We start from the raw sequence: 25754 nt of genomic DNA on the forward strand, positions 1-25754 counted from the left end.
CCCTTCCTCTTATCCTCCTCCTTAATTTGAATTAGGTTATAAGCACTCCTAAGATTGAGTTTTGTAAATATCTTTGCTACATTAACCTATTCCAGGGCTGAGGCAATCAGTGGAAGGGGATGTGGGTACTTAATGGTATCACATTTAATCGTTGGTAATCAATACAAGGCCTTAGACCCCCATCTTTTTTCTCAAAGAAAAGATAACCCACAGATGCAAGGGAAGTGGACAGCCAAATAATCCCCTATTCTAAAGCTTTGACCAAATAAGCTTCCATAGCTTCTTGCACCACTGGGGATGCTGCTGCCAATTCCCAGGGTGGCTGTCCCAGACACAAAGCAAGGAAATGCTGCGGAGAACCACAATAGAAACACAAGCCCTCGTAAAAGCAGCATTATCTTTCCCTCAGGGTCAGCCGCCACTGTTTGCTCCATACTGTTACACTTTCACCTTCTGAGGTGGAGGGTTCAAGTTAGTGTCCGTCTCCCTTTCTGTGTTATGGGCAGCTATTTCCTATGACAATTCAGGCCCAGGTGTACCGAGGGCATCACACGGGATTCCACCTTGGAGAAGTAGGCTTATCTTAGGCCATCAGTTATGTGAGATGTTCAAGTTTCAGATGATTGGCGCCGAGGTGTTCTCCGTTGTAAGCTACTGCCTGCTAGATGAGTTTTACTCTACTGAGCTCGTTGTTTCGAGGTGGACTCTTCTGTGACGTCCAGAGGTAACTCGGAAATGGACATGAGTTGTTGTGCTTCCAAATGCAGATGAGAAGGGTGATGTTCTCAGATGCGAAGTGAATATATATGCACAGTGCTGTGAAAAAGTATTTCCCCCCCCCGATTTTTTTTTTTGTATATTTGTCACAGTTAAATGATTGAGATCATCAAACAAATTTTAATATTACACAAAGATAACCCAAATAAATACAAAATGCAGTTTTTAAATGATGATTTCATTTATTAAGGAAAAAAAGCTGTCCAAACCTACCTGGCCCTGTGTGAAAAAGTAATTGCCCCACCCCCCACCATTAAATCATGAATGAACTGTGATTAACCACATTTTTTGGAAAGCTGAGTTAAATTTCACTTGCCACACCCAGGCCTGATTACTGCCAGACCTGTTGAATCAAGAAATCACTTAAACAGAACCTCTCTGACAAAGTGAAGCACATCTCAAAAAGCAACACATCATGCCGCAATCTAAAGAAATTCCAGAACATATGAGAAACAAAGTAATTGACATGTATCAGTCTGGAAAGGGTTACAAAGCCATTTCTAAGGCTTTGGGACTCCAGCGAACCACGATGAGAGCCATTATCCACAAATGGAGAAAACTTAGAACAGTGGTGAACCATCCCAGGAGTGGCCGGCCTAGCAAAATTACTCCAAGAGCGCAACAATGATTCATCCAGGAGCTCATAAAAGAACACAGAACAACATCTAAAGAACTGCAGGCCTCAGTGTTCACTCTCACACACACTCACACTCACTCTCACTCTCACTCTCACACTCACACACACACCTTCTGAACTGCTTGTCCCATACGGGGTCACGGGGAACCAGAGCCTACCGGGCAACTCAGGGCGTAAGGGGAGGGGACACACCCAGGGCGGGACACCAGTCCGCCGCAAGGCACCCCAAGCGGGACTGGAACCCCAGACATACCAGAAAGGAGGACCCGGTCCAACCCACTGCGCCACCGCACCCCCATGGTCAGTGTTCATGATTCAACAATAAGAAAGGGACTGGGCAAAAATGGCATCCATGGGAGAGTTCCAAGGTGAAAACCACTGCTGACCAAAAAGAATACAAAGGCTCATCTCACATTTGCCAAAAAACATCTTGGTTATCCCCAAGACTTTTGGGCAAATATTCTGTGGACTGATGAGACAAAAGTTGAACTTTCTGGAAGGTGTGCATCCCGTTACATCTGGCGTAAAACTAACACAACATTTCATAAAAAGAACATTATACCAACAGTCAAACATGGTGGTGGTAGTGTGGTGGTCTGGGGCTGCTTTACAGCTTCAGGACCTGAACGACTTGCCATAATTGATGGAACCATGAATTCTGCGCTCTACCAGAAAATCCTGAAGGAGAACGTCCGGCCATCAGTTCGTGACCTCAAGCTCAAGCACACTTGGGTCATGCAGCAGGACAATGATCTGAAACACACCAGCAAGTCCACCTCTGAATGGCTCAAAAAAAACAAAATTAAGGTTTTGGAGTGGCCTAGTCAAAGTCCGGATTTAAATCCGATTGAGATGCTGTGGCATGACCTTAAACAGGCCGTTCATGCTCGAAAACCCTCCAATGTGGCTGAATTAAAACAATTCTGCAAAGAAGAGTGGGCCAAAATTCCTCCACAGCGATGTGAAAGACTCATTGCCAGTTATCGCAAACGCTTGATTGCAGTTGTTGCCTCCAAGGGTGGCACAACCAGTTATTAGGTTTATGGGGGCAATTACTTTTTCACACAGGGCCAGGTAGGTTTGGACAGCTTTTTTCCCTTAATAAATGAAATCATCATTTAAAAATTGAATTTTGTATTTATTCGGGTTATCTTTGTGTAATATTAAAATTTGTTTGATGATCTCAATCATTTAACTCTGTAAAACATATTAAAAAAAAAATAAAAAATCAGGAAGGGGACACCAGTCCGTCACAAGGCACCCCAAGCGGGACTCAAACCCCAGACCCCCCGGAAAGCAGGACTGCGGCCCAACCCACTGCGCCACCGCACCCCCAAGGGATAAGCAGTTTTATGAAATTCCATTACATTGCTCTGTTATAAGGGGGCACGGTGGCGCAGTAGGTTAGACTGGGTCCTGCTCTCCAGTGGGTCTGGGGTTTGAGTCCTGCTTGGGGTGCCTTGCGACGGACTGGCGTCCTGTCCTGGGTGTGTCCCCTCCCCCTCTGGCCTTACGTCCTGTGTTGCTGGGTAGGCTCTGGTTCCCCGCGACCCTGTATGGGACAAGCTGTTCAGAAAATGTGTGTGTGTGTGTGTGTGTGTGTGTGTGTGTGTGTTATACATTTGTTTTTGAAGAGGTAGAAAAGATCTTTGAGATGTTTCTCTCCCTTTTTTGGAGTCCATCTGTGATACATTCAATTGATTGGACATGATTTGGAAAAGCACCCACCTCTAAATAAGGGCCCATAGTGTATCAGAGCAAAAGCCAAACCATGAGGTTAAAAGAATTGCCTGCAGAGCTTAGAAACACGATTGTGTTGAGGCACAAATCTGGGAAAGGCTGCAAAAAAGCAAACTGCAGCATTAAGGGTTCCCAAGAGCATAGAGGCCTCCATAATTCTTAAATGGAAAAAGTCTAGAACAACCATGAGTCTTCCTAGAGTTGGCCTTCTGGTCAAACTGAACATTCGGGAGAAGAGCCCTGGTAAGAGACATGATCAAGAACCCAGTGGTCACACTGGCAAAGCTCCAAGGAAGCTGTGTGATGATGGGAGAAACTTCTGGAAGAATACCCACCACTGCAACATTCCACTGATCTGGGCTTTATGATAGAGTGGCCAGATGGAAGCTTCTCCTCAATAAAAGACACATGAAAGCTTGCTTGATGTTTGCAAAAAAGAACCTAAAGGACACTCAGACTGTGAGAAATAAGATTCTCTGGTCTGATTAAACCAAGATTGAACTATTTGGCCTCAATTCTAAGCTTCACGTCTGGAGGAAACCTGGCACTGCTCATCACCTGTGCAATACCATCCCAGCGGTGAAGCATGGTGGTGGCAGCATCATGCTGTGGGGTTGTTTTTCAGCATCAGGGACTGGAAGACTAGTCAGGGTCAAGGGAAAACTGATTGGAGCAAAGTACAGAGCTATCCTTAATGGAAACCTGTTCCAGAGCCTGGACTTGAAACCAATTGAATATCAATGGAAAGACCTGAAAATAACTGTCCGCCAGCAGTCCACATCCAACCAGATAGAGTTTAAGAGGATCTGCAGAGAAGAATGCCCGTATTAAAGCGCTCTGTGTCTCTGCATGAGAAGAGCACTCTATGAAAATAAATTGAATTGAATTGAATGGCAGGAAATTCCCAGATTCAGATCTGCAAAGCTTGTTGCATCATACCCAAGAAGACTCGAGGCTGTAATCAATGCCAAAGGTGCTTCAATTAAGTAAAGGGTTTGAATACTCATATCACTGTGATATTCCAGCTTTTTTATTTTTCACAAATTTGCAACAATTTCTAATTTCACAAAATTTCACTTTGTGGTATTGAGTGTGATCAGGGGGTGCGGTGGCGCAGTGGGTTGGACCACAGTCCTGCTCTTTGGTAGGTCTGGGGTTCGAGTTCTGCTTGGGGTGCCTTGCGACGGACTGGCGTCCCGTCCTGGGTGTGTCCCCTCCCCCTCTGGCCTTCTGCCCTGTGTTGCTGGGTTAGGCTCTGGTTCCTTGCGACCCCGTATGGGACAAGTGGTTCTGAAAGTGTGTGTATTGAGTGTAGGTTGATGATGGGGAAAAAAATGATTGACATGATTTTAGCATAAGACTACAACATGTAAAAGGGTCTAAATACTTTCTGAATGCAGTGTATTTGCTTTAAATAATTATCATGATGAATGACAGATTCCATAAGTACAGTGGTGTTTGAAAGTATGTGAACTCAATAGGTATGGTCAGTATTTTTGTATGAAATGTTAAAATACAGACAGACACACACACACACACACACACACACACACACACACATTTTCTGAACTGCTTGTCCCATACAGGGTCACAGGAGCCTAACCCGGCAACTCAGGGCATGAGGCTGGAGGGGGAGGGGACACACTCAGGACAGGATGCCAGTCCATCGCAAGGCACCCCAAGTGGGACTCAAACCCCAGACCCACTGGAGAGCAGGACTGTGGTCCAACCCACTGTGCTACTGAGCCCCCATATATTAAAATAAACTTAGAAAATTTAAATCTTAAAATAAATGTGTAAAATTAACGATTATAATTTAAACACCTGATTCTACTTACCTACTTGGTTTGACCAGTGTTACTTGGGGTTCACTTATTTTTGCACCTGTGCAACTTCCATGTTTCTTCCACAGAGGATTTCCTCTAGAGCACATACAGGTGGTCCCCAATTTATGATGGGGTTACGTTCCGCGGAACTGATTGTAACTCAAAAATACATTTAATACATCTAATACATACCTCTGTGTGACACAGTGGGAGATGCGGATTGCTGCCACTGCCTAGCATTGCGCAAGAATATCACACCGCATATCACTTTCCCGGGAGAAAAATCAACATTCAAAGTACGGGTTCTACTGAATGTCTATCGCCAGCTCACCATCATAAAGTCAAAAAATTGTAAATCGAACCGTCGTAAGTCGAGGAGTATATGTGTAGAATTGATAATTACACACCTATTATGTCAGCCTAGAAAGATTGCTTCCTATCAAATAACTGTTTCATTGTACTGCACTGTATATTCTGTGGGGGGCGTGGTGGTGCCATGGGTTGGACCGGGGCCTGCTCTCCAGGGGGTCTGGGGTTCAAGTCCCGCTTGGGGTGGCTTGCAACGGATTGGTGTCCCATCCTGGGTGTGCCCCCTCCCCCTCCAGCCCTTTGCCCTGTGTTGCCGGGTTAGGCTCTGGCTCCCCGTGACCTCGTAGGGGACAAGTGGTTTCAGATGATGTGTATGTATTTTCTGTACAGTAGTTCTTAACCAATTTACAAATGATGATCACATTGCAAGTGTAGCTGTAGGGATGGATTTAATTCCGTCAACGTGCAGTGCACTTTGTGTTGAAACTGCCTCCAGCACATTTTCTTTGTAGTCTTGCTTTTGGGGAGTCTATTCATCTCACTGGGGAGAGAAATAACTTCTGTGCTGACCTGCTTCATTATGTTTATTAATGAAGAACAGGGTAACATTTTCTTGCTAATCAAAGAAGAGATACGTAATGCCATCAAATAACTCAGAAATGGCAAGGCAGCAGGACCTGACAATATCCCTGCAGAGTTACTCAAGGCTGACTTAAAAACCACCATAGAGATGCTTACACCCCTTTTCAAGAAGATTTGGGAAGAAGAAGAATTGCCATCAGAGTGGAAGGAGGGTTATTTTATCAAGCTTCCAAAGAAAGATGACCTTAGCCCCTGCTCAAACTACAGAGGGATTACTCTTCTCTCCATCCCAGGTAAGGTGTTCAACCGTATCCTCCTGAACAGAATGAAGAAGGCAATAGATGTGCAGCTTCGAGACCAGCAGGCCAGCTTCCGCAAGGACAGATCATGCACCAGACCAAATCGCAACACTACATATCATCATGGAGCAGTCGTTGGAGTGGACCTCTCCCTTGTATGTCAACTTTGTCAACTATGAGAAGGCGTTTGACAGTGTGGACAGAGAGACACTCTGGAAACTTCTGCAACACTATGGTGTGCCTGGGAAGATTGTTAACATTATCAGGAACTCCTGTGAGGGAAGGACCTGTCGAGTGGTTCATGGAGGGCAACTCACTGCTGCATTCAGAGTGAAGACAGGTGTCAGACAAGGCTGCTTCTTCTCCCCTTTCTTGCTGGCGATAGACTGGATCATACGGACATCAATAACTCAGAAGTGGAATGGAATCCAGTGGACATTCTGGAAGCAACTGGACGAGCTTGAGTTTGTAGACCGTCTAGGTCTATTCTCACACATCCACCAACAGATGCTAGAGAAGACCAACAAGGTAGCAGTCACCTCATCACGTCTGAGACTCAACATCCACAGAGGAAAGCCCAAGATCCTCAAGGTAAGTGCAGCTAATGCAGACCCTATAATGCTGGATGGTTTAGCACTGGAAAGAGTGGGCACCTTTAGCTACCTTGGTAGCGTCATTGACATGCAAGGTGGTACAGACACCAATGTAAAAGCAAGAACTGGTAAAGCAAGAACAGCCTTCCTGCAGCTGAAGAATGTCTGGAACTCCAAGGACCTGTCTCTGAAGACAAAGATCAGACTCTTCAACAGCAACGTCAAGTCACTGTTGCTGTATGGGGTCAAGAAATGGACAACCACAGTGGCTACCACCAACAGAGTCCATGTCTTCTTCACCAACTACCTGAGAAGGATCCTCCAAATCTGCTGGCCTGACATCATCAGCAACCAGCAGCTGTGGCAGCGAACAAACCACATTCCAGCAGAAGAGATGATGGCGGTGGATTGGACACACTCTCTTTAAGCCAGCTTCAAACACCATTAGACAAGCCCTTAACTGGAGACCTTGTGATGTAAAAATGAAAAACCCCTCAGCAGGTGGTCTGTAGTGTAAGTTTTTGGAAAAAAGGAAGCAAAATGCATAGACAAAGAAAACTTGAGCCCCGCAATTTTTGAGTATCTGCTATTCCTTCTTGATGTACCTGAAGATACTGAAGTATATTTGATGTTCCTTAAGATGAATTTCATTTTGCAGCTTCCTTCTGCTTGAAACCGTTGATTTGATTGTCCAGTGCTGTAGTTTTTGAAGTAATTTCTGTGACTAATGTCTGGGCAGCATGAGCTTGTTTTTGTATGTAAGTTCTGAAAACTGACATGAACTTTTTGCTACTCTCTGCCTATGATTGTAGTATGTAGTTTTGATGATTTTGGCTTCATTTGGTGGAATGCAACAAATTAACTGTACTTTAGAATCAAATGTCTGCATCCAAGTCTCTCTTTCTCTTGATGTAATGCACCCAGAAAGGTATTCAGCAGTTCTGAGGGAAGGGGGTTTGTTCTAGCACATCAGTGCCAACCCAAGAACCAAGGCATCTTGGATTTGGACCTCTCCAGGGGCCAGAAGCAGCCACAATTGGAGGAACATAGTGGTCTTGCAAGGGTGAGGGAGTGATCAAACCCTGTAGATGTGAGAGTACAGATCCTTTGGAATCCATAACCAGATTATAGCACTTCTAACAGGTAGCTACAGCATGCCCATGAGGACAAGTAGTAGCGATACATGGGAATGCACTTGTAAGTCAAACAATGTGAGCAGAAGCAGTTTTCATCAGCTGGACAGACTTGATGGCAGAGGCTTGAAGACCAGCCAGCAGGGAGCTGCAGTGGTGTGGGCAGGATATCACCATGGCCTGGACCAGGACCTCTAGAGTTTGTTGGATTAAGAGGTATTATGCACATATTATACAGGAGGTGTCTGATAATAGAGTTATGGCTTCACTGTGTTGGGGAGAACAGACTTTACTCAACTCTTACTCTCAGGCTCTTGACCAGTGAAGAGGATGAAATGAGTGAATCATCCCGTGTGACAGTTTCCAACAAGTAATGGGAGCTGCTAGGAGATAAAGAGAGGAAAACTGGGTATTATCAACAGAGCAGTGAGAAACCAAGGGAGGTAATGACAGAGCCGAGGGAAGGGTGTAGATGGAGAAGTGTAGGGGGCCTAGCACTGAGCCTTGGGGAACACCAGTTGAGAGAAACTAGGAGGAAGACAATGAGCCACACCAATCCACCTAGTGGGATTTCCCTGACAGGTAAGACTCAAACCATTTCAGTGCAGATCCTTTAATTTCAAACTGTTTCAGTCTCTAAAACGCTGCAGGGAAGTGAAGTTCAGTGAGGACTGAGAGGGGGGCACTCTGGCTGACTGGGGAGCGTCTGACACTGCAAAGTGGGCAGTCAGATCCTTTAGCTGATCTTCCATCTGCTGAAGACATAATTCCTGGCAAGGAATACAGAATGCATCTTTCATTGTTTTTGAGAGGAAAAAAAAAAGACCAGCCTGTAATTCTGGACTGAATTTTGGTCCATAGTTTCTTTCTTCTGCCTCTTTTAACATGTAAAACTGAAAAACAAAAGCAATGGGCTTTAACTGGCATGTACAGAAAAAAAAGAAATACAATAACCTGCTTAAATATCTGAAAACAGCCTAAATGTTTAGAAGTTCATACTAAAGTTCACAGAAATGCTAGTCTGTAGCCTACAGAAGATTTTTTTTTTGTGTGTTTGGAGGGGAACACAAAAAGAACCACCTACTGTCAACACCAGATGCCAAAGTGGCACAGTGTTCATTGTGGAGACAATAAGGATGTGTGTGTCAGGGTGAAGTGTGATGTTAGCGAGGATGTGTGAGATGCAGAAAACACATACACTTGGGTGCATTCAGCACATCAGAGGAGGACACCTTATTCTTACAGTTCAAGCAAATCAGAACATCAAAAAGCACCTTTAATGACCAAATGACAATGGTATCATAACTGACCAACAGAGCCCCTGAAGGTAAAAAAATGGCACAGTTCAGAATGAAATATTTCAATGTACATTGAAACTACTTTTAAAAGATACATGTAGAACAAGAAAATCTTGAAATTTCAAGTTCAAGATGTAAATTTTTTTTTAAAATATGCACAGTACTCTACATAGCAGAATCACAAAATTATGTCAGGCACCCTTTTTTAATTGCTGTGGAATTCAAAATGTTAGTACAACACAAAAACGTAAGAATAAGTAGCACCGGTTGGACACCCAGTGGTTGGAAAGAAATCCCTCAACAGTGTCAGTTGTGCAGCTGCTTAGCAACTAACAATATACACTGAATTAAAGTCTGAAAACCCCTTTAAACATTTAATGGTTATGTGTATGTCCCTCGCAAAGTGTGCTGTATTATTGTGTATACACGATATACTGTATGTACCAGTCATTCAGCATTCACAAAACTACAAAATCAAAGTTGCTCATGATCTACTGTCATAAAGAACTTATATATTACATTTACAAAAACAAACTTTTCAAAATATGCCCCATACAAATTTAGCTGAAATCATATCATCGCCACTTAGTCCCCATAGCAACAGATTTATGCCTTCAATGCATCATCCTCTGGTAAATAATCAAATTTGAAATATCCTAACAAATCTATCCATGCTGCTGCTACTAGATTAATTTAAAAACACTATTTTTTCCTTTCATGGTTTCATTTGTGTTTCATGTTATATACCATATACCTTATACAGTATTTAAAACCAAATTACTGACAAAGAACATCAAAACATAAAACAAAAACAAACTCGTACAAAAGTGCTACACTAATTCACGTTACGTCAAGAGGTAGGAGTGTGCCTCTTTGGCGTGTGTGTGTTTCATACTGTTCAGTACAGGGTTGTGCAGAGGCTCATGAGTTATACAGCAAAGCTGCAGTCTCTTCTGCTTTGCCCTGCTCTTGGGAGTAGCTAGAATACATCAGGAACTGCAGAGAAATCTGTGGCACTCAGAGTTAAGAAAAATGGCTCCATCTGACCCAAAAATCATACTCGACACATTGATACCAACACACAAGAGATCAACACATTTTAATAAAAATGAAAGAATGAAAGATGACTGTAAGCTGATTATAATCAGCTTCATCCTACAATCCAGGTAAAAGCAGCTGAGAAAGGATACCACAAGGTCAAGGGACAGGGTGCCCAGGCTGCCAATGATCCAGGGCAGGTGGTGGATGATGTAGTTGCCTTCCCAGTCTCCAGCACCAGGGTTCTTCAGCAGTACACTCAACCCATATGTGGTGTTTCCCAGAATAACGAGGGCAAAAAGAAAGTAGGACACCCCTTCCGTTGATTTCCGGCAAAACTGCAGGGCCACCCAGAAGATGAAAAAAGCACACGAAGAAAGAATGCAACACAGAACAAGTTATGATAACAAGGACCTTCACCCTTGTCTTCTGTCATCAATCATCAGACTTTACAATTCCATCTATTCAACTACCCATTCACTGATCCATCCATCAATTCCATGTTGGTGACTCACATTATTGTATATCTGTGGAAATCTGGAGCAGAGGTAGAGCAAGGAGGACATTGAGCCAATTACGAAGCCTATAATTTCCTTGGTGTCGAAGGGCTGAGGAGAAACAAAAAGGTTACCATTAATATGAAGTAATGTAATACATCTCACATTTAATGTAAAGCAGTACCGTATAGCTTATAATAACCTTTATTGTAGCACTGTAGTCTTCAAAAGCAGCCAGAAGAGCACGACCTTTGAACCCTGACTGTACAAAGTCCACCTGAGGACCAGCTCCCGCGCAGGTAAGGAACATAGGAACTCCAGTGAGCCAAAGCACTCCAACAGCATTGAGCAGTATCCTGTCTGACATGGGGGGAGACCAATAGCAGGTGGTGAAGCATCAAGCTCATCCCTACATTGCTATTCCACATTGTCGGCCAACATTGCCCAGTAAGCTAAAGCTTGCAGTCTATAGTTAGTCCACCCTAAAAGGATCCAGACCCGTAGTTTCCCACCCAAGGACTATGTGTTGTTCTCTGCACTGAGCTGCAGAGGGGTAAAAACAGCAGTTAATGTAACAAACTGAATACAGATGGTTTTTTTTTTTTGGGGGGGGGGGGGGGAAACGACCACCATGATGAATTAATACATTTTCTTACAGCTCATACAGCTAGATAAGCAGCACAGCAGGAATTCATTTTGATGTGGTTTCAACAAAATCTTACGTCAATTAAAACCCCATCCGTAGGAAGTGTATTTCAAAACATTTTCACTTTACAGCAGGTGTGTCAAACAAATGGCCCCTGGGCCATATCTGGCCTTCAGATACTTTTTGTCTGCCGTCAAACATAGAAAGATACCATACTCAACTGCACAAGGGTCGGTACGGGTGCTTTTCTCCAGACTTACAGTGTTAACCTAATTGCAATCATTTACTCACTTGTACAGCTGGATAATTTGTAATAAATCAGTACTTTAATCACACTAGGGCAAGTACCTTGCTCAGGAGTACTACAGCAGGAAGGATTTGAACCAACAGCTCTTACAGCTACCTTCCCTACTGCCAAACTCATAAACGCAAATGTATAAACGTGGGCACCACCCAGGATGCACGACCACTCAAGTTTGACAGAGTTTGTTCGAAGTTTAGTGTCATTTGCTGTTACTGCTGTAATGAAAACCTGGCCCATTGGTCTTCCTAGTTATCAGTTAGTGATGTGTCTTAGTATGGTAGGGTTAGGGTGCCAAGATATGATAGTGATCTTTTTTAATACTTTGTATTTCATTGTTTCAAAACTGTTCAGTTATTAGTGATAGAAACACTCAAATACATGGGCTAATAAATAAACAATATTGAGTCATTATGCAGCACAACAGGTGCAGAGGTAAATATACCCTTCACTTCCCACAGCTACAGTAATACAGTACAAGTCAGTATAAACAGTGCTTACCCACTCTGCTAGTCTCTGTTATACAAATACAAGGTACAAAACCTGCACACAGCAGGCTCCATGAATCATTATAAGTATTCTTTTACTCTTTTTACTCAGATTTTACACCTAAAATAACCCATGAATAAACAGACATCTGTATTGTGCACTTTATACTTAAAAGACTCTTATTGTGACTTAGCAGTAAACTGCTTGAATCCAAGACTAACGTACAATAAAGAATAACCTGAGGTAATGAATAGAGAAGCAGCAGTAGGGGAAGGAGATATAGACAAAGGAGTCATACTTTACTTTCTTCAGAGATCACATCTACTCTATATACAGAGGAAAATAAAGGCTGTGTTTGACCCTTGTTATCTGTTAAAATTGGTGGTAAATCTGTAAAGGCATAAAATGCACTCTTGTGGAAGTCACCACATCACCCACACTGGTCAAATAAGGAATAACATACATGTTAAAGCTTTGTAAGATTTACCTTTTAACCCTTCTATGAATATACACATACACACATAACATGAATTTTAAAGACAGACAGACAGACAGACAGACACACACACACACAAACACACACACACGTCAGCAACCGCTCATCCCAAGCGAAGCTGCTGCGACCCGGAGCCTAACCCGGCAATGCAGGGTGGCACCACAGAGCAGATCCCAGCCAAACCTGCTGCGCCACCGCACCCTCCGGATTTTAAACATTAAAACACATATAAAAGACAACGTAATACACAAAACAATAAAAAATTAAATGGACAAAACTGAATGCCTTTCAAAAAATTAACAGTGAAATATACCCAAATAACTTACTATTCAGTCCCCTGTTCTTGACTTTGTAATAACAGTACATTGACAGTGTCACCAGATCGGCGAGGACGTAGTACACTGCTGTGTAGCACTGGAGGAAGGCAGTATAAACGAGAAAGGGATGAAGGGAAAAGAGCAGAACCAATTCATCAGTTAAAAATGACACATGATGACAAATCAACCAATTGCTGAAAATTGTACTGAGAGCTAAATACCACCAATTATTATTTTCCAACTTCTGAAAACACGTACAGTTTGTGCCACAGTTTATGTACCTGCAGGGGCAGCTGGTCGGCCAGAAAAGAGCCAACTAGATTGCAGCTGTCTCCTGCCAGCCACAGCAACAGGAACCAGACAGACAGGGCACTATCCATGTTCCCGCTACGGTATGACTTGTACCACTGCCTGCGAAGGGGTGACAGGGGAGGAGGGGGTTAAACACAAAAAACCAAATAAGATGACATATCTCTAGATTTCTTGATGCAACACAAAAATATACCCCTTTAACTAAGGTAACAGACCACATCCACCATACATAGGTTTTCAAATATCATGAATACTCACGGCCCAAGGGAGGCTATGAAGCACACAATGGACAAGAGGCCCAGGACGATGCTGGCCATGTCCCGGGCATCCTGAGTACATTCCCCAAGAACACGTAACACCCACTGCGACCCATTCAGACACAGTAAGGTCAGGTTCCCATCACTGATCCTCACTGTAGACACATGTGTCAGGACCTCGAAAAATCCCATCTTCATAGCCTAGGGTGAGAGACAGAGACTGCGACAGGGTTCCTGCAGCATGTTCTTCATAAAACATTGGCTAAACAGTCTAACACTGCCACACACCTCCAGTTGGCAGCTGTTATGGTGGGGTAAAGACTAAGCATATGGACATCTAACCAAAACATTACATCCTGAAAGATTCACGCGAGCATGTTCTTCAAAGTAGGATGCAAGCAGACTAGCTACAGTAAACAGGTCTTGCTGTATAAATGGTTACGCTGAGACTTGCTTCCGTCATTCTGAACATTCAAACTAATGAAACAAAATGCTAGAAAATGTCTGTCATTACTCCACTTAGACACATAAAAAGGGCAACTAATATCCTGATCCGACCTACACATCCCCCTAACTAGGGATCTTTTCATCAAAAACGACATTTTAACTCAACCAAGTCAATTGAAATACTAATACCAATTTTGAAAATGTTTAACCAGATACCATAACAAGGCATCTAGCCAAAACGAGTTAATCATCACCCGAGCAACTAGTGTTGTAAGAAGAAGATAAAAAATAAAACTTTACATTGCCAGAAAGCGGTGATTACTGAGTAATAAAACCCTGGGCTCAGATGATGAAAAAAGGAAGACATGATGAACCAGGAAGATTCCTTTCTGTGAACCTATCCTTAACTGCTGAACACTAGTACACCGTACCCCTCAACGATGAACTTCTCGATTTTTCAGTTCGTTCTTGAGCTCCACAACAAATTCATCAGAATCCTCCAAACGCCTCTCCGTAAGCTCACAGGAACCCGGTTAACACTTCCCGAAATGAGCTCCAACCGTAAACATCGTCGCAGAACTGACGAAAGCGGAAGTGACGTGAAGAAGCTGGTGTTGACCAATACGCGTGAGATGTGCATCCCCTCATACTTCCCTGTAAACAGTTACGGCTAACCGCTCAGTTTCCATTTATTCAGCAGACGCTTTTCCCCAAAGCAATTTACAATGTTAAGTTACCTACAAATACAGTATTTATCCAGTGACAGCTGGGTAATCTGACTAGAGCAAAGTACCTTGCTCAAGGGTACTGGAGGTGGGATTTGAACCTGCGTGGTAACATCTAAAAGTTACATCTGTAACAACTACGTTACCAGTTGCAATCAATGTTGGAATCGCAAACTAAAAACCTGGATGTTTCCACGGCTGTGTTGCGGTTTCATATTACTGTGACTCATAGTATGAGTAAAATGAAAGGAAGCCCTCTTTCATTGCCGCAGTGCCGTAGCTTCGTACTTGTGACAGAATTTGCAGTAAGTAAATACACAAGTGGACCGGTCTACAGTCACGTGACAGCATTTTTGTTTAATTGAACAAAGTAACAGGAATAAAATAAGTCTGCTTTCATGACCTGCCGTGACTGACGGTCCGTAACTGCTCAACTAGAGAGATATCAACCAACTCGGACACACACACGACGACGTGCACGGTGCAAAAGTAGCTGAAAACCCGTGCTCGATCATGTTTCCACAGCTTCACAATTCTGATGAGTCAGACGTGGGAACAGAACACAGAGATTAACCGACTCGCGCCGCTCGACTGTTTTCATTGCGTTCGAAGCCCCGGGTTGAACCGTCTCACTGATCTCGTCGGCTGCTTCTCACGCAGATATTCGGAAAGTGTGAAATACGCCGAGTAGTGCTTCCGTGAACTGTAACCTATTTGCTATTATAAATATTCTTTCAGCCACAGACTTATCCTTCAAGTTCAGCATCGCAAGCAACTTCTCGCTGCATTTTAACACCGCTCGCTTTCAGTCTCGAACCACCGTATTTTCCTTCTCACAAGAGCAGGAGACACTCACCTCCCGCGCTTCCAGTCCTTCCCCAGTCCTCGCGCGAGTGGACCGGCACGGGATCGCTCGTGTCAGCTGACAGCGCGGCCACGTGACCATAGTGACGCCTCTGCACGAGACCAACCGTAACGCTCTCACCGGCGCACCCGCCATCTTGAAAGGTAGCAGCGCTTCACCTGGACGCGGGAAGCTGTTCGCGCTACGTGTTCTGGCAGCTTTCGTGGGCAGCGGGGCGCTTCAGCGTGTATTATAGACAGCACGTGAACAAAAGGCCTCCAGTGAAGCCATTTATACAGTTGGAATTGTTTCAATTAGTGTTTATTGAAATAAATGCGCGCAACCGGCCCTGCTCCTCTGCCCATGGTTGATACAGGAGGAGATGGACGCGCGCACAGACATATCGTGCAGCTCACCCATGTTAAACTTTACAGAACATAGAGGAACTGGAAGATGAGTTTCAGATCTTTTATAAAGCATAGTTCACAACAGATTTACAAACATTGTAACTGATAAAAAAAAAAAAAACATTAACTTAACTAGGCAAAAACATAGCTTTTCAAATCTGTACAAGCGGTTTGCTGTGGAGTGGCCATAGGGTCCCTCTCGCACCACTGTGCCATTGCAAGGCCATGCGCAGCACACGTGACGCTCCAACTGACAAATCTTCGTTCACCGCAGCGCTAGATAGGGGCAGGAACACGGAACAACACAGATGCGCTGCTGAAGCTCCTTGGGCGCTCAGAGCAGCCTGTAAAAGGAGAGAGTCTCTGGTTTGCATCATCGCCCATCACTTTATGTGCATCGGCTTTTCTTCCACTTTCAACCGCTTGCGCTTGGGCTGGACGACGTCGTCTTCAGAGTCCTCCGTGACATCCTCATCCTCATCGGCGCCACGCGGCTCCTCATCCGTCAGCAACGGGAAGCTCTGATCGGGGTACAACTCCTTCAGCCTCTCCTCGAAGTACAGGCTCACTGCCTTGCCGGCCTCAGCCACCTCGGAATCCGCCTGGCAGGGGAACGGGGACAAGAGGGACAGGGGACCGCCGAGTGGGTCAACAACATATGGGCAGCGTGACACAACCCTTCATCCATGTGTATCAGAAAGGGCTTACCTGAACATTAATCTGTTTCTCCTCATCATAAACTTGGATTATTCGAGACATCTAAAAAGGGCGATAACAGTACAATAAAAAAAGACAAAAAAAAATTCAACAAAGGAGGGGGAAGAAAGATTTTATACCACACGCAGAAGTAGAAAAACAAGTCCATGAAGGACAGTGTCACATTAATCTAAACCCAGAGCTAAAATCTATTTTTTTCTTCCTCCGCCCCCCTTGGTGGGTTGAGTCTCCCTCTCTGTCAGCAGAGTACCACAGTGCTTACACTGGTAAAAACAAACCTTAGATTAACTCAGCAGAGTGAGAGAAGGCAGTACACTACGGAGTATCCATGCTAATATTGTGAGAATTGACAAGAATTTCCAGTTATTGTTCCCTTCCGTATTTCTTCACTTTTACCATTATTCTTTTTAAAACATCTCCCAAAAAACGGGGGGTTATCAATTCAAATTGGAAAACTGAACACTATTTATGGTAACTTTTGTTGAGATTATGAACCTACTCATTCAACTTTAATTACAGGTTACAGAAAATGATTCCAATAAAGCTGAAGGCAGGTTCACAGTAAAAGGTCTTAGAATTTGTGCATCTAATTTAATATGATAAAATGTCAATTTAACACAAGTGCCATGGCACTGCCTGACAACAAGGATTTGGAAATGCAATTCACCACTGTGTACCATATCCAAAAAGAAGGACAGTGGACACCCACATACATTTGCATGCAAGTGGCATGTAATTAGCAGTAGCATTAGCAGTAGCGCTGCTGTCTCACAGCGCCTGGGTGCTGCGAGAGAACGTGGGTTCAATCCCCGCTCAGTCTGTGTGGAGTTTGCATGTTTTCCCCGTGTCTGTGTGAGTTTACTCCAGGTGCTCCAGTTTCCTCCCACAGTCCAAAGACGTGGTTCAGGTTCCCCCATAGTGTGCGAGTGACACAGAGACGGTGTGCTCCAGTGATGTATGAATGAGTGACCCAGTGTAAGTCACCTTGGTGAATAAGGTATGTGGGCTGATAACACTACATAGTATCCATTGTAAGTCGCTTTTCTCCAAAGCGTCTGCTAAGTGAATAAATGTAAATGTAATTTATAATAATTTTAAAAAGTTTACACAACACATAGATGTAGACCAGATCGCGTGGCTTAAAAGTGTTATGCCTTCAAGTTCAGCAGTGACTACGCAAATGAGTGAAGACGAATACAGTGACAAGTGCAAACACATTGGATGTGTACGTGTTACAAAAGGCCTCCCTCCCCTGGACACAATACACACAGCAAAACACCATGTTCACACTCAGCATGGAGAGACACACTACCAAAGACAGACGAGAAGACGCTGTGCAGTTGAACCCTCCCCAAAAGAGACTGTCTGTGGGGAGAGTGACCCGACGTACCCACCCCCCGCCCACATGCAGCTGCCCAAGGAGGAATCACGAGTTATTCTGTCTACAGGTTGCGACTCCTGTCTCCAGAAGAACAGCTCAGCCCACAACCGAGTGAGACATGCTCAAGAGGCACAGCTGTGTGATGTGAACGTTGTTCCAGACAAATGAAGACTGCAAACAGGCTGCTAGTACATGATAAATTAGCACAGCAATGCCATGCCAACATTTCCCTCCAAAGCCTGTTAGTTCATCATTTATGATATGTAATGTATTCAGTTCAGTTGATAGGACATATATATTGCATGTGTTCATAGCAGCAATGTCACGGCTGGTGAGGGGTGGGGTCAGATCTGATAGCCTGGAGATACAGACCAAGACCTCAGTATGCCTGGACAAAGCCTGACAAAGGAAGAACCTATAAGGGCCTGTTTTAGTCTCCCTCTCACACACTCTCACACTCTCACACACACACTACCGTGCCTCCTGAAACTCCCCAGAGCAGTGCAATTGCTGTGTTTGCATATGCTTAAAAGCGCAAGACCGACAGGGCCAACAAGTGCAAGACACACAATGCTAAAATTCGTCCATTAAACTGCTGCTCCAAGTAACACCCCCCCTCCCCGGCAAAACCATATGCCGACCTCTCAACATGTGTATGCGCATGCCCCTGTGTATGAAGCACTCTGCATTCATGCATTGGCTGCGCATGCATGGGTGCCCCTCCCCCAGATCCCATGTGCATGCCGCTCACCTCATTGTACTTGGCACAATTGCTGAAGACCAGGCGCACGTCACACACAAACTCCTGGGGGCTTTTGTAGTGCTGGGGGTGGCACAGCCGCAGCTTCCGTTTCACCGTGTTCAGGTCCATCGGCTGCTTGATGATCTTGTAGTAGTTGGGAACCTGGGAGACAGGCACAGGGCAGGGAGAGGAAGGCAGAGCCACAGAGGCAATTATGAGGAGCATAAGAGAGAAACTGCGACTGTTCTGCTCTCCTTTCTGTCCATCAGCAGGTGTATACTCACAGAGGCAGGCACAGGGTCCTGGAACTCGACACTCAGGTCATGGCAGAAGATGTAGAGCAGAAGGCGCTCACACCTCTGTTGGGCAATTGAGGAAATAATGCATGTTAACATACTGAACTATCATTTGCTGCCATTTTTAAATGTGCAAAATCTCAGACTTTGGAAGAGCAGCACATATCTGACCCACTTTCATGACAATTTAACTATACAGTTCTCAATTGTTCCAACAAGCAAAAAATGCTAGAAATAACTAACAAATGTGTCAGTTATGGTCCTCATGTGATGGAATGAACTCCCCTGTCCCTCAGAACTGCTGAATCCCTTTCCAGATTCAAGAAGTTTCTCATGTGGAACTCATTTGGACCAAATCGATTTCCCTCTTAAGCTCCTGAAACTGTCGTATGTAAAATTTTGCCTGGGGTGAAGGATGCTCTGCCCATTTCGCTATTCATGCGTCACTTCAACAGCTAGCTATTACTACTGCGCGTTACAAATCAATTTGTCTGGGTGATTTTAACAATTGATTTCAGAAAACATTTCTTTTGTGGGAAAAATACATATTGGCAGCAATTTTACACATATCAAGTTTTAAGCGAACCAGCAGTTGGTTTAAAACTGATTTTTTTTAACTCAAAGAAACATGAGTAAAAAGTGGGTCCAAAACATCAACACCATCCATCTGGGAAGCAGTGAAAGACAGCGATGTGGTAGCTAATAGAATCAGATTTCAGCTGTACAACAAAAATACAGACATGCACTGCTTAACGATGGGGATCCGTTCAGAGAAATGCGTCATTAGGCAACTGTCGTCGTGCAAACACCGTAGAGTATACAAACCTAAACGGTATAGCCTCAGTCATAGAGTGACTTACACAAACCTAGATGGTATAGCCTCAATCATAGTATACTTATACAAACCTAGATGGTATAGCCTCAATTACAGAGTGTACTTACACAAACCTAGATGGTATAACCTTGATGCAGTCAAGAGAAGCTGTAAACATGAGATTTATGATGCAGCTACCAGTGTAACACAGCATACTATTTTAGACTAAACTTTCATAAGTAGAAAGAGTACACTAAAACAAAAAGTACAGTGTAGTAAATACATAAACCAGTAGCATAGGTGTTTATCATCAAGTATTGTACTGTACATAATTGTATGTGCTATACGTTTATACGACTGGCAGCGCAGTAGGTTTGTTTACAGCAGCACCACCACGAACAAGTGAGTAACACGTTGCGCTACAATGTCGCTAGTCATTAAGAATTTTTCAGCTCTATTATCTTACGGGATCACGGGCATATATGCAGTCAGTCAGGTGAAACGTCGTTAAGCAAAACGTCGTTAAGCGGGGCATGACTGTAATGCAATGATCATAGTCAATACAGAGCTCACCCACTACAAAACCAAAGACCTACTGCAAACTGCAAGTACGGAGAGTCCTGCTGAGAGGGCCGCAGGCTAACTTGCCAGTGCTAAAGCATGTAGGAAAGAAGTACAGGTACTCTTCAACTTACAAAGGGGTTCAAGATTGCATTCGTAACTTGACTGTTGCAAATCCTCATATATTGTATTATATCAACCACAAGGATATATAAACAATTAACAAGCATGAACACTACATTACATAAGACCTCATTTTTTCATTAATTCCATATTTGTGTTAATACCAACATAGCATAATATACATTCCATGATGTACTGTTAGTTTCACACACACAGTTTCACTTTCATCTAAATCCATTTTCCTTCACCTTTTGTTTTGCCTCCACCATAACACCCACTTTTTCTACTTGTTACCTGCTTTAAATAAGTAACGAACTGTATCACAAGCAAAAAGTTCAGTAAACAAAACGCCATCACTGCTTATAGAGCAGTTGTCTTTAGATGTTATGACTAAACTTAGGGGTTCAGAAAATATAAGGTTGATTAGACAGCTATCTTAAGCTGGAGTTGTCAAAAGATGCATATATTGCAAGTCAAGAACCACCTGCATCTGTGAACTCCAGCCACTTCTGTCAAATTCTGGGAAGCTGAACGCAGTTAGCTGAAGCTGAACACTGCTGACAAGCTGATATTTCTGAACAACTGGAATACATAGCCTGTAGTGCATGCCTGCAAGTCTGACGTTTTGAAAAGAACGTCACGGAACAAAGTACACTGTGCCCAAAGTAGAAATTGTAGAGTAAGTGTTTTGAGATGGTGAAATCAGCTACCAAATAGAACACTGAACATACCACTTAATCTACAGAATGACACTTTCAATAAAGACATGTTTCAATAATCATGTGTGTATTCTGAACTCTACATTGCTTTGGAGAACCGTGTCAAATTCATGAAAGTAATCAATTATGATTCAATTCTGCAGTAAAACACTTTAAATTTCAATAATTGGCAATTCAGTACTTTCCATTCATGTGGAAGGGCACACTCCTGTCTATACAAGATCCCACAACTGATAATGTGTATCAGAGCAAGCACAAAGCTATGCCGTCAAAAGAATTACCTGCAGAATTCAAACACATGATTGTGTCAAGGTACAGATTGGAGGAAGGCTTTTTAAAAAAAAAAAAACTGCAACACTGAAGATTCCCAAGAGCAGAGTGACCTCAATTTATAAATGGAAAAAGCTTGGAACAACCAAGACTCTTCCAATAGCTGGCTGCCTAGCCAAATGAGCAAATGGGGGGGAGGCCTTGGTAAGAGAGGTGACCAAGAACCCAATGGTCATTCTGGCTGAGCTCCAGAGATCTTGTAAGGAGATGGGAGAAACTTCCAGTAGGACAACCATCACTGCAACATTCCACCAATCTGGACTTTATGGGTGTGGCCAGATGAAAGTCTTTCCTCAGTAAAAGTCACATGAAAGCCTGCTTGGAGTTTGCAAAAAGGTACCTAAAGGACACACAGACAGTGAGAAACAAGATTCTCTGGTCTGATGAAACCAACTATTTGGCCTCAATTCTAAGTGTCACATCTGGAGGAAACCTGGCACTGCTCATCACCTGTGCAATACCATCCCAGTGGTGAAGCATGGTGGCGGCAACATCATGCTGTGGGGTTGTTTGTCAGCATCAGGGACTGGAAGACTAGTCAGGATCAAGGGAAAGCTGAATGGAGATGTTGTATCCTTAATGGAAACCTGCTCCAGAGCACTTTGGACCTCAGACTGGGCAAAAGGTACACCTTCCAACAGGACAATGGCTCAAAGCACACAGCAAAGACAACACAGGAGTGGATCATGAACAATTGAGTGTGTCTGAGTGGCCCAGCCAGAGCCTGGACTTGAACCCAATGAAATATCTCTGAAAATAGCTTTCCACTGATGGTCCCCATCTGACATGACAAAGCTGGAGAGGATCTGCAGAAATGGCAAAAAATCCTTAAATCCAGGTGTTCAAAGATTGTCGCTTCATATCCTGGAAGATTTGAGGCTGTAATTGATGCCAAATATGCTTCAACTAAGTCCAGGGTCTGAATAGTAATGTCTATGTGATAGTTTATTTTTAAAAAATTTGCAAAAATTTTTAAAAAGCTGTTTTTGCTTTGTCACAACAGGGGATTGAGGTTGGTTAAAGAGGGAAGAAATTTAAATGATTTTAGCATAAGGCTGCAACATTAAAAAAAGGTGTAAAAAAGTGAAAGGGCCTGAATACTTTTTTCTGAATGCACAGTAGTTTAAAAACCAGATGACAGACACCTGATACTCCATACCTCACATGGACCTGGATGTCTACAAAAAAACATCTATTTTTTACTTTGCTGTCTCCTCAGCTAAAACAACCTTCTTCCACAACAAAATAGTCTGCAACTAAAACAACCTCACAGACTCTTCGCCACCTTCTCATCCCTACTGTGTCCTCCGCTGCCCCCTCCTCCTTCTCTCACTGCTGATGACTTTGCTTTGTTTAGACTACTGCAATTTTCTCCTGTCTGAGCTTCGTGCTACTGCCATCAAACCTCTACAGCTGACACAGGACGCTGCTGCCCAAGTTGTGGGTGACGAAGCGTTTGCATGTATCTCCTCTACTCATTTCTCTTACCTGACTTCCTATAGCTGCCCAGATCAAATTTAACACCCTGGTTATGGCCTACAAATGCATCAATAGAACTGCTCCCAGTTATCTACAAGACTTGATCATTCCCTACACCCCAACCAGACTGTTACGCTCTTCTACTTCTGCCCGCTTGGTGGTCCCATGCACAAAAGTTAAAGCACAAAGTTTCTCGGTTCTGGCTTCATTGTGGTAGAACGATCTCCCCCTCTTGCTCAGAACTGCTGAATCTGTCCATATTTGAAAAGGGTCTTAAAACTCACCTCTTCCGGACTCACTTACCCATGATCTCTTAAGTTCACATAACGTATAAACAATGCACTGTAACTAAGATCACGGCTGCATAAACCTTTACACAGCTACTCCTGTAATGTAACGTAAATATTATATATATATATATATATATATATATATATATATATATATATATATATATATATATATATATATATATATACACACACACACACACACACACATATATATATACACACATACATATATATACACACACACACACACACACACAGTATATATAAAAATTACAGCTAGGAAAGTGATTTGGAATCGTGGATATTCTGAAACTTCATCACGAGTAGCTGCGTAAAACATTGGTTCATATGGTGGAAAGAAAAACTGCACTTCTCTCTCTTTCTGCTAATGTAATGAACATATTGTATTTTCTATGAGATGTACATCACTTTGGAGAAAAGCATCTGACAAATGAATAAATGTAAATTATAAATGAAATCAATGATGTCACATCAAAATGATGAAACACTGCTCATGTTAATTCAGGTGTCTCTACACTCACCCTCTGGTCCTCGGGGGTCAGCCCCTGCTCAGTTTTGTCCTTGTCGCTTGTCTGCTGATCGTCACAGTTGTACTCCATTTCCGGTTTGGTGATGTTCCGGCAGAACGTGCACATCCACTCACCGCTAAGACACACATGCACAGACAAGATGTGCTTCAACAGCCAAACAGAGGCAGCAGCCACAGAGAGGAAACAGAGAGGGCACAGCGACATGGCTAACCTGGGGGAGCAGTTCAGCGTCGGGATGTGGCACGTGATGTGGAAGACCTTGGGGCAGCGGTCGCAGCACAGCAACTCGCCGCCGTTCTGGCACACGGCACACCAGTCCTCATTGGGGTCATCATCCTTCCCTGGCGTGGCCCCATGGCTGTTCCCTTGCGCCCCGCTGCCACCGAGTGGGGAACTGAAGTGTGTGCCGGAGCCAGTCTCCTGGGCGTCCTCCAACACTGCGTCCCCGTTGGTCAAAGGCTGTGTGGGGGTTTGAACAGCAGGCTCCGTGGGGGTTTCAGGCGCCGCAGGCGTTGAGGTCTTTGTTTGCGTGGCGGCCTCCCCTCCGGCCCTGCTACAGGTCCCACCTTCATCCTCATCCCGGGGCTCAGTTTTCACATGCTCTCCAAGTGTCTTGAGCACATCCTGCACAGAGCCCGAGGACACTGCCCCAAGCACTGGCAGGGGGGGCGTCAGACTGCTCTCAGGGCTACTCATCTGATGAAGGAATAAGAGCGAAAAGATGTCAGACAGTAAGAACGAACTGGTAAGGACTAGAACAGACCCAAAACGGTAGTACAAGCCCAGGAAACACAGACAACAACAACGGACTCTTCAATCATGCATGTGTGAGACAGACACAGAGGGTGACTGAGGACAGAGAAGGACAGAAGTACCATGCAGGCACTCCTCCCTCCATCCTTGCTGCGCTCCACCTTGACCGCAGCCCCAGGAAAGCCACAGTCCTCCTCCATTCCTGGTTCCTGCTTCACCTTCACCTGCTCCACGGCCGCAGCTACTTGGCCCACCCGCCCGGCAGAGCCGCAGCTGTGAAGAAGCACAGACCACCACTGTAAGGCCCTTCCCTTTGCCATGAGCACCTCTGGCGTGTGGAGGTGTCACCAACCTGCCCCTGCTGCCAGTGCTCGATGTGCTGGACGGTCGAACTGGTGTGTGGGAGTTGGACAGACCTGCAACCAGCAGAAACAATGTCAGATCTGAACAGACCATGCACGCACCTTATTCAGCCTCCCACTATACAGTTGTTCTCACATTACCAATTATCAGTAACTGGTCTGGATTTTCTACTATCTAGCCTGTGGTCTTTGGTCTGGTCAGAGTAACAGGGGAATGTCATTGTTCTATCCCCTAATCCAGATGTAGAGTTTAAAAATCTCTCTGATATACAGTACAGTGGTGCTTGAAAGTTCGTGAACCCTTTAGAATTTTCTGTTTCTGCATAAATATGACTTAAAACTCTATGGCTGGTGTTGGCCCACTTGAAGGACATCACTGGACCCCTACTAGATCCCCTCCAGTTTGCCTAAAGGGCGAACAGGTCAGTGGATGACGCAGTCAACATGGGACCGCACTTCATCCTGCAGCACCTTGACAGACCAGGGACTTTTGCAAGGGTCCTGTTCGTGGACTTCAGTTCGGCGTTTAATACCATCATCTCAGAACTCCTTCAGACAAAACTGATGCAGTTTTCTGTGCCAACCACCATCTGTCAGTGGATCACCAACTTCCTCACAGAAATTCACTTCCAGCACCTGCACAGTCAGTACTGGCGCTCCTCA

The 25754-nt window shown here is 44.1% G+C and overlaps 2 protein-coding genes and 1 pseudogene across 4 annotated transcripts in view; 1 reads left to right on the forward strand and 2 right to left on the reverse strand.

Annotated features, from left to right (window-relative positions):
- Positions 1-6019: 6019 nt before the first annotated feature.
- Positions 6020-7190, forward strand: LOC114909456 (uncharacterized; annotated as a pseudogene).
- Positions 7191-9151: 1961 nt separating this feature from the next.
- Positions 9152-15630, reverse strand: slc66a1 (solute carrier family 66 member 1). 2 transcript variants are annotated; one of them, XM_018742109.2, is made up of 8 exons: positions 15576-15630; positions 13549-13748; positions 13260-13389; positions 12988-13075; positions 10932-11089; positions 10748-10840; positions 10385-10570; positions 9152-10202 (listed from the first exon to the last, which is right to left on the reverse strand). In XM_018742109.2, the coding sequence occupies exons 2-8, from the start codon at positions 13743-13745 to the stop codon at positions 10116-10118; spliced, it is 939 nt and encodes a 312-aa protein (XP_018597625.2). In that variant the 5' UTR covers positions 13746-13748; positions 15576-15630; the 3' UTR covers positions 9152-10115. The 2 variants fall into 2 exon arrangements, with proteins under 2 accessions (XP_018597625.2, XP_018597626.2); XM_018742110.2 differs by lacking the exon at positions 15576-15630 and adding an exon at positions 14426-14571.
- A 274-nt stretch (positions 15631-15904) lies between these two features.
- The window catches only part of trim33 (tripartite motif containing 33), a 38717-nt gene continuing 28867 nt past the window's right edge, over positions 15905-25754 (reverse strand). Inside the window, exons 13-20 of one of the 2 annotated variants that reach the window (XM_029249386.1) lie at positions 25082-25145; positions 24852-25002; positions 24188-24672; positions 23968-24091; positions 19095-19169; positions 18820-18972; positions 16679-16729; positions 15905-16572 (exon numbers count right to left, since the gene is read on the reverse strand). In XM_029249386.1, the coding sequence (XP_029105219.1) occupies positions 16354-16572; positions 16679-16729; positions 18820-18972; positions 19095-19169; positions 23968-24091; positions 24188-24672; positions 24852-25002; positions 25082-25145 (1322 nt within the window). In that variant the 3' untranslated portion in view covers positions 15905-16353. The remainder of the gene's footprint in view (positions 16573-16678; positions 16730-18819; positions 18973-19094; positions 19170-23967; positions 24092-24187; positions 24673-24851; positions 25003-25081; positions 25146-25754) is intronic. The other variant, XM_029249387.1, reaches the window with a different exon arrangement.

This window comes from Scleropages formosus, chromosome 25 (genome assembly GCF_900964775.1).
Source record: "Scleropages formosus chromosome 25, fSclFor1.1, whole genome shotgun sequence".
Taxonomy (NCBI): Eukaryota; Metazoa; Chordata; class Actinopteri; order Osteoglossiformes; family Osteoglossidae; genus Scleropages; species Scleropages formosus.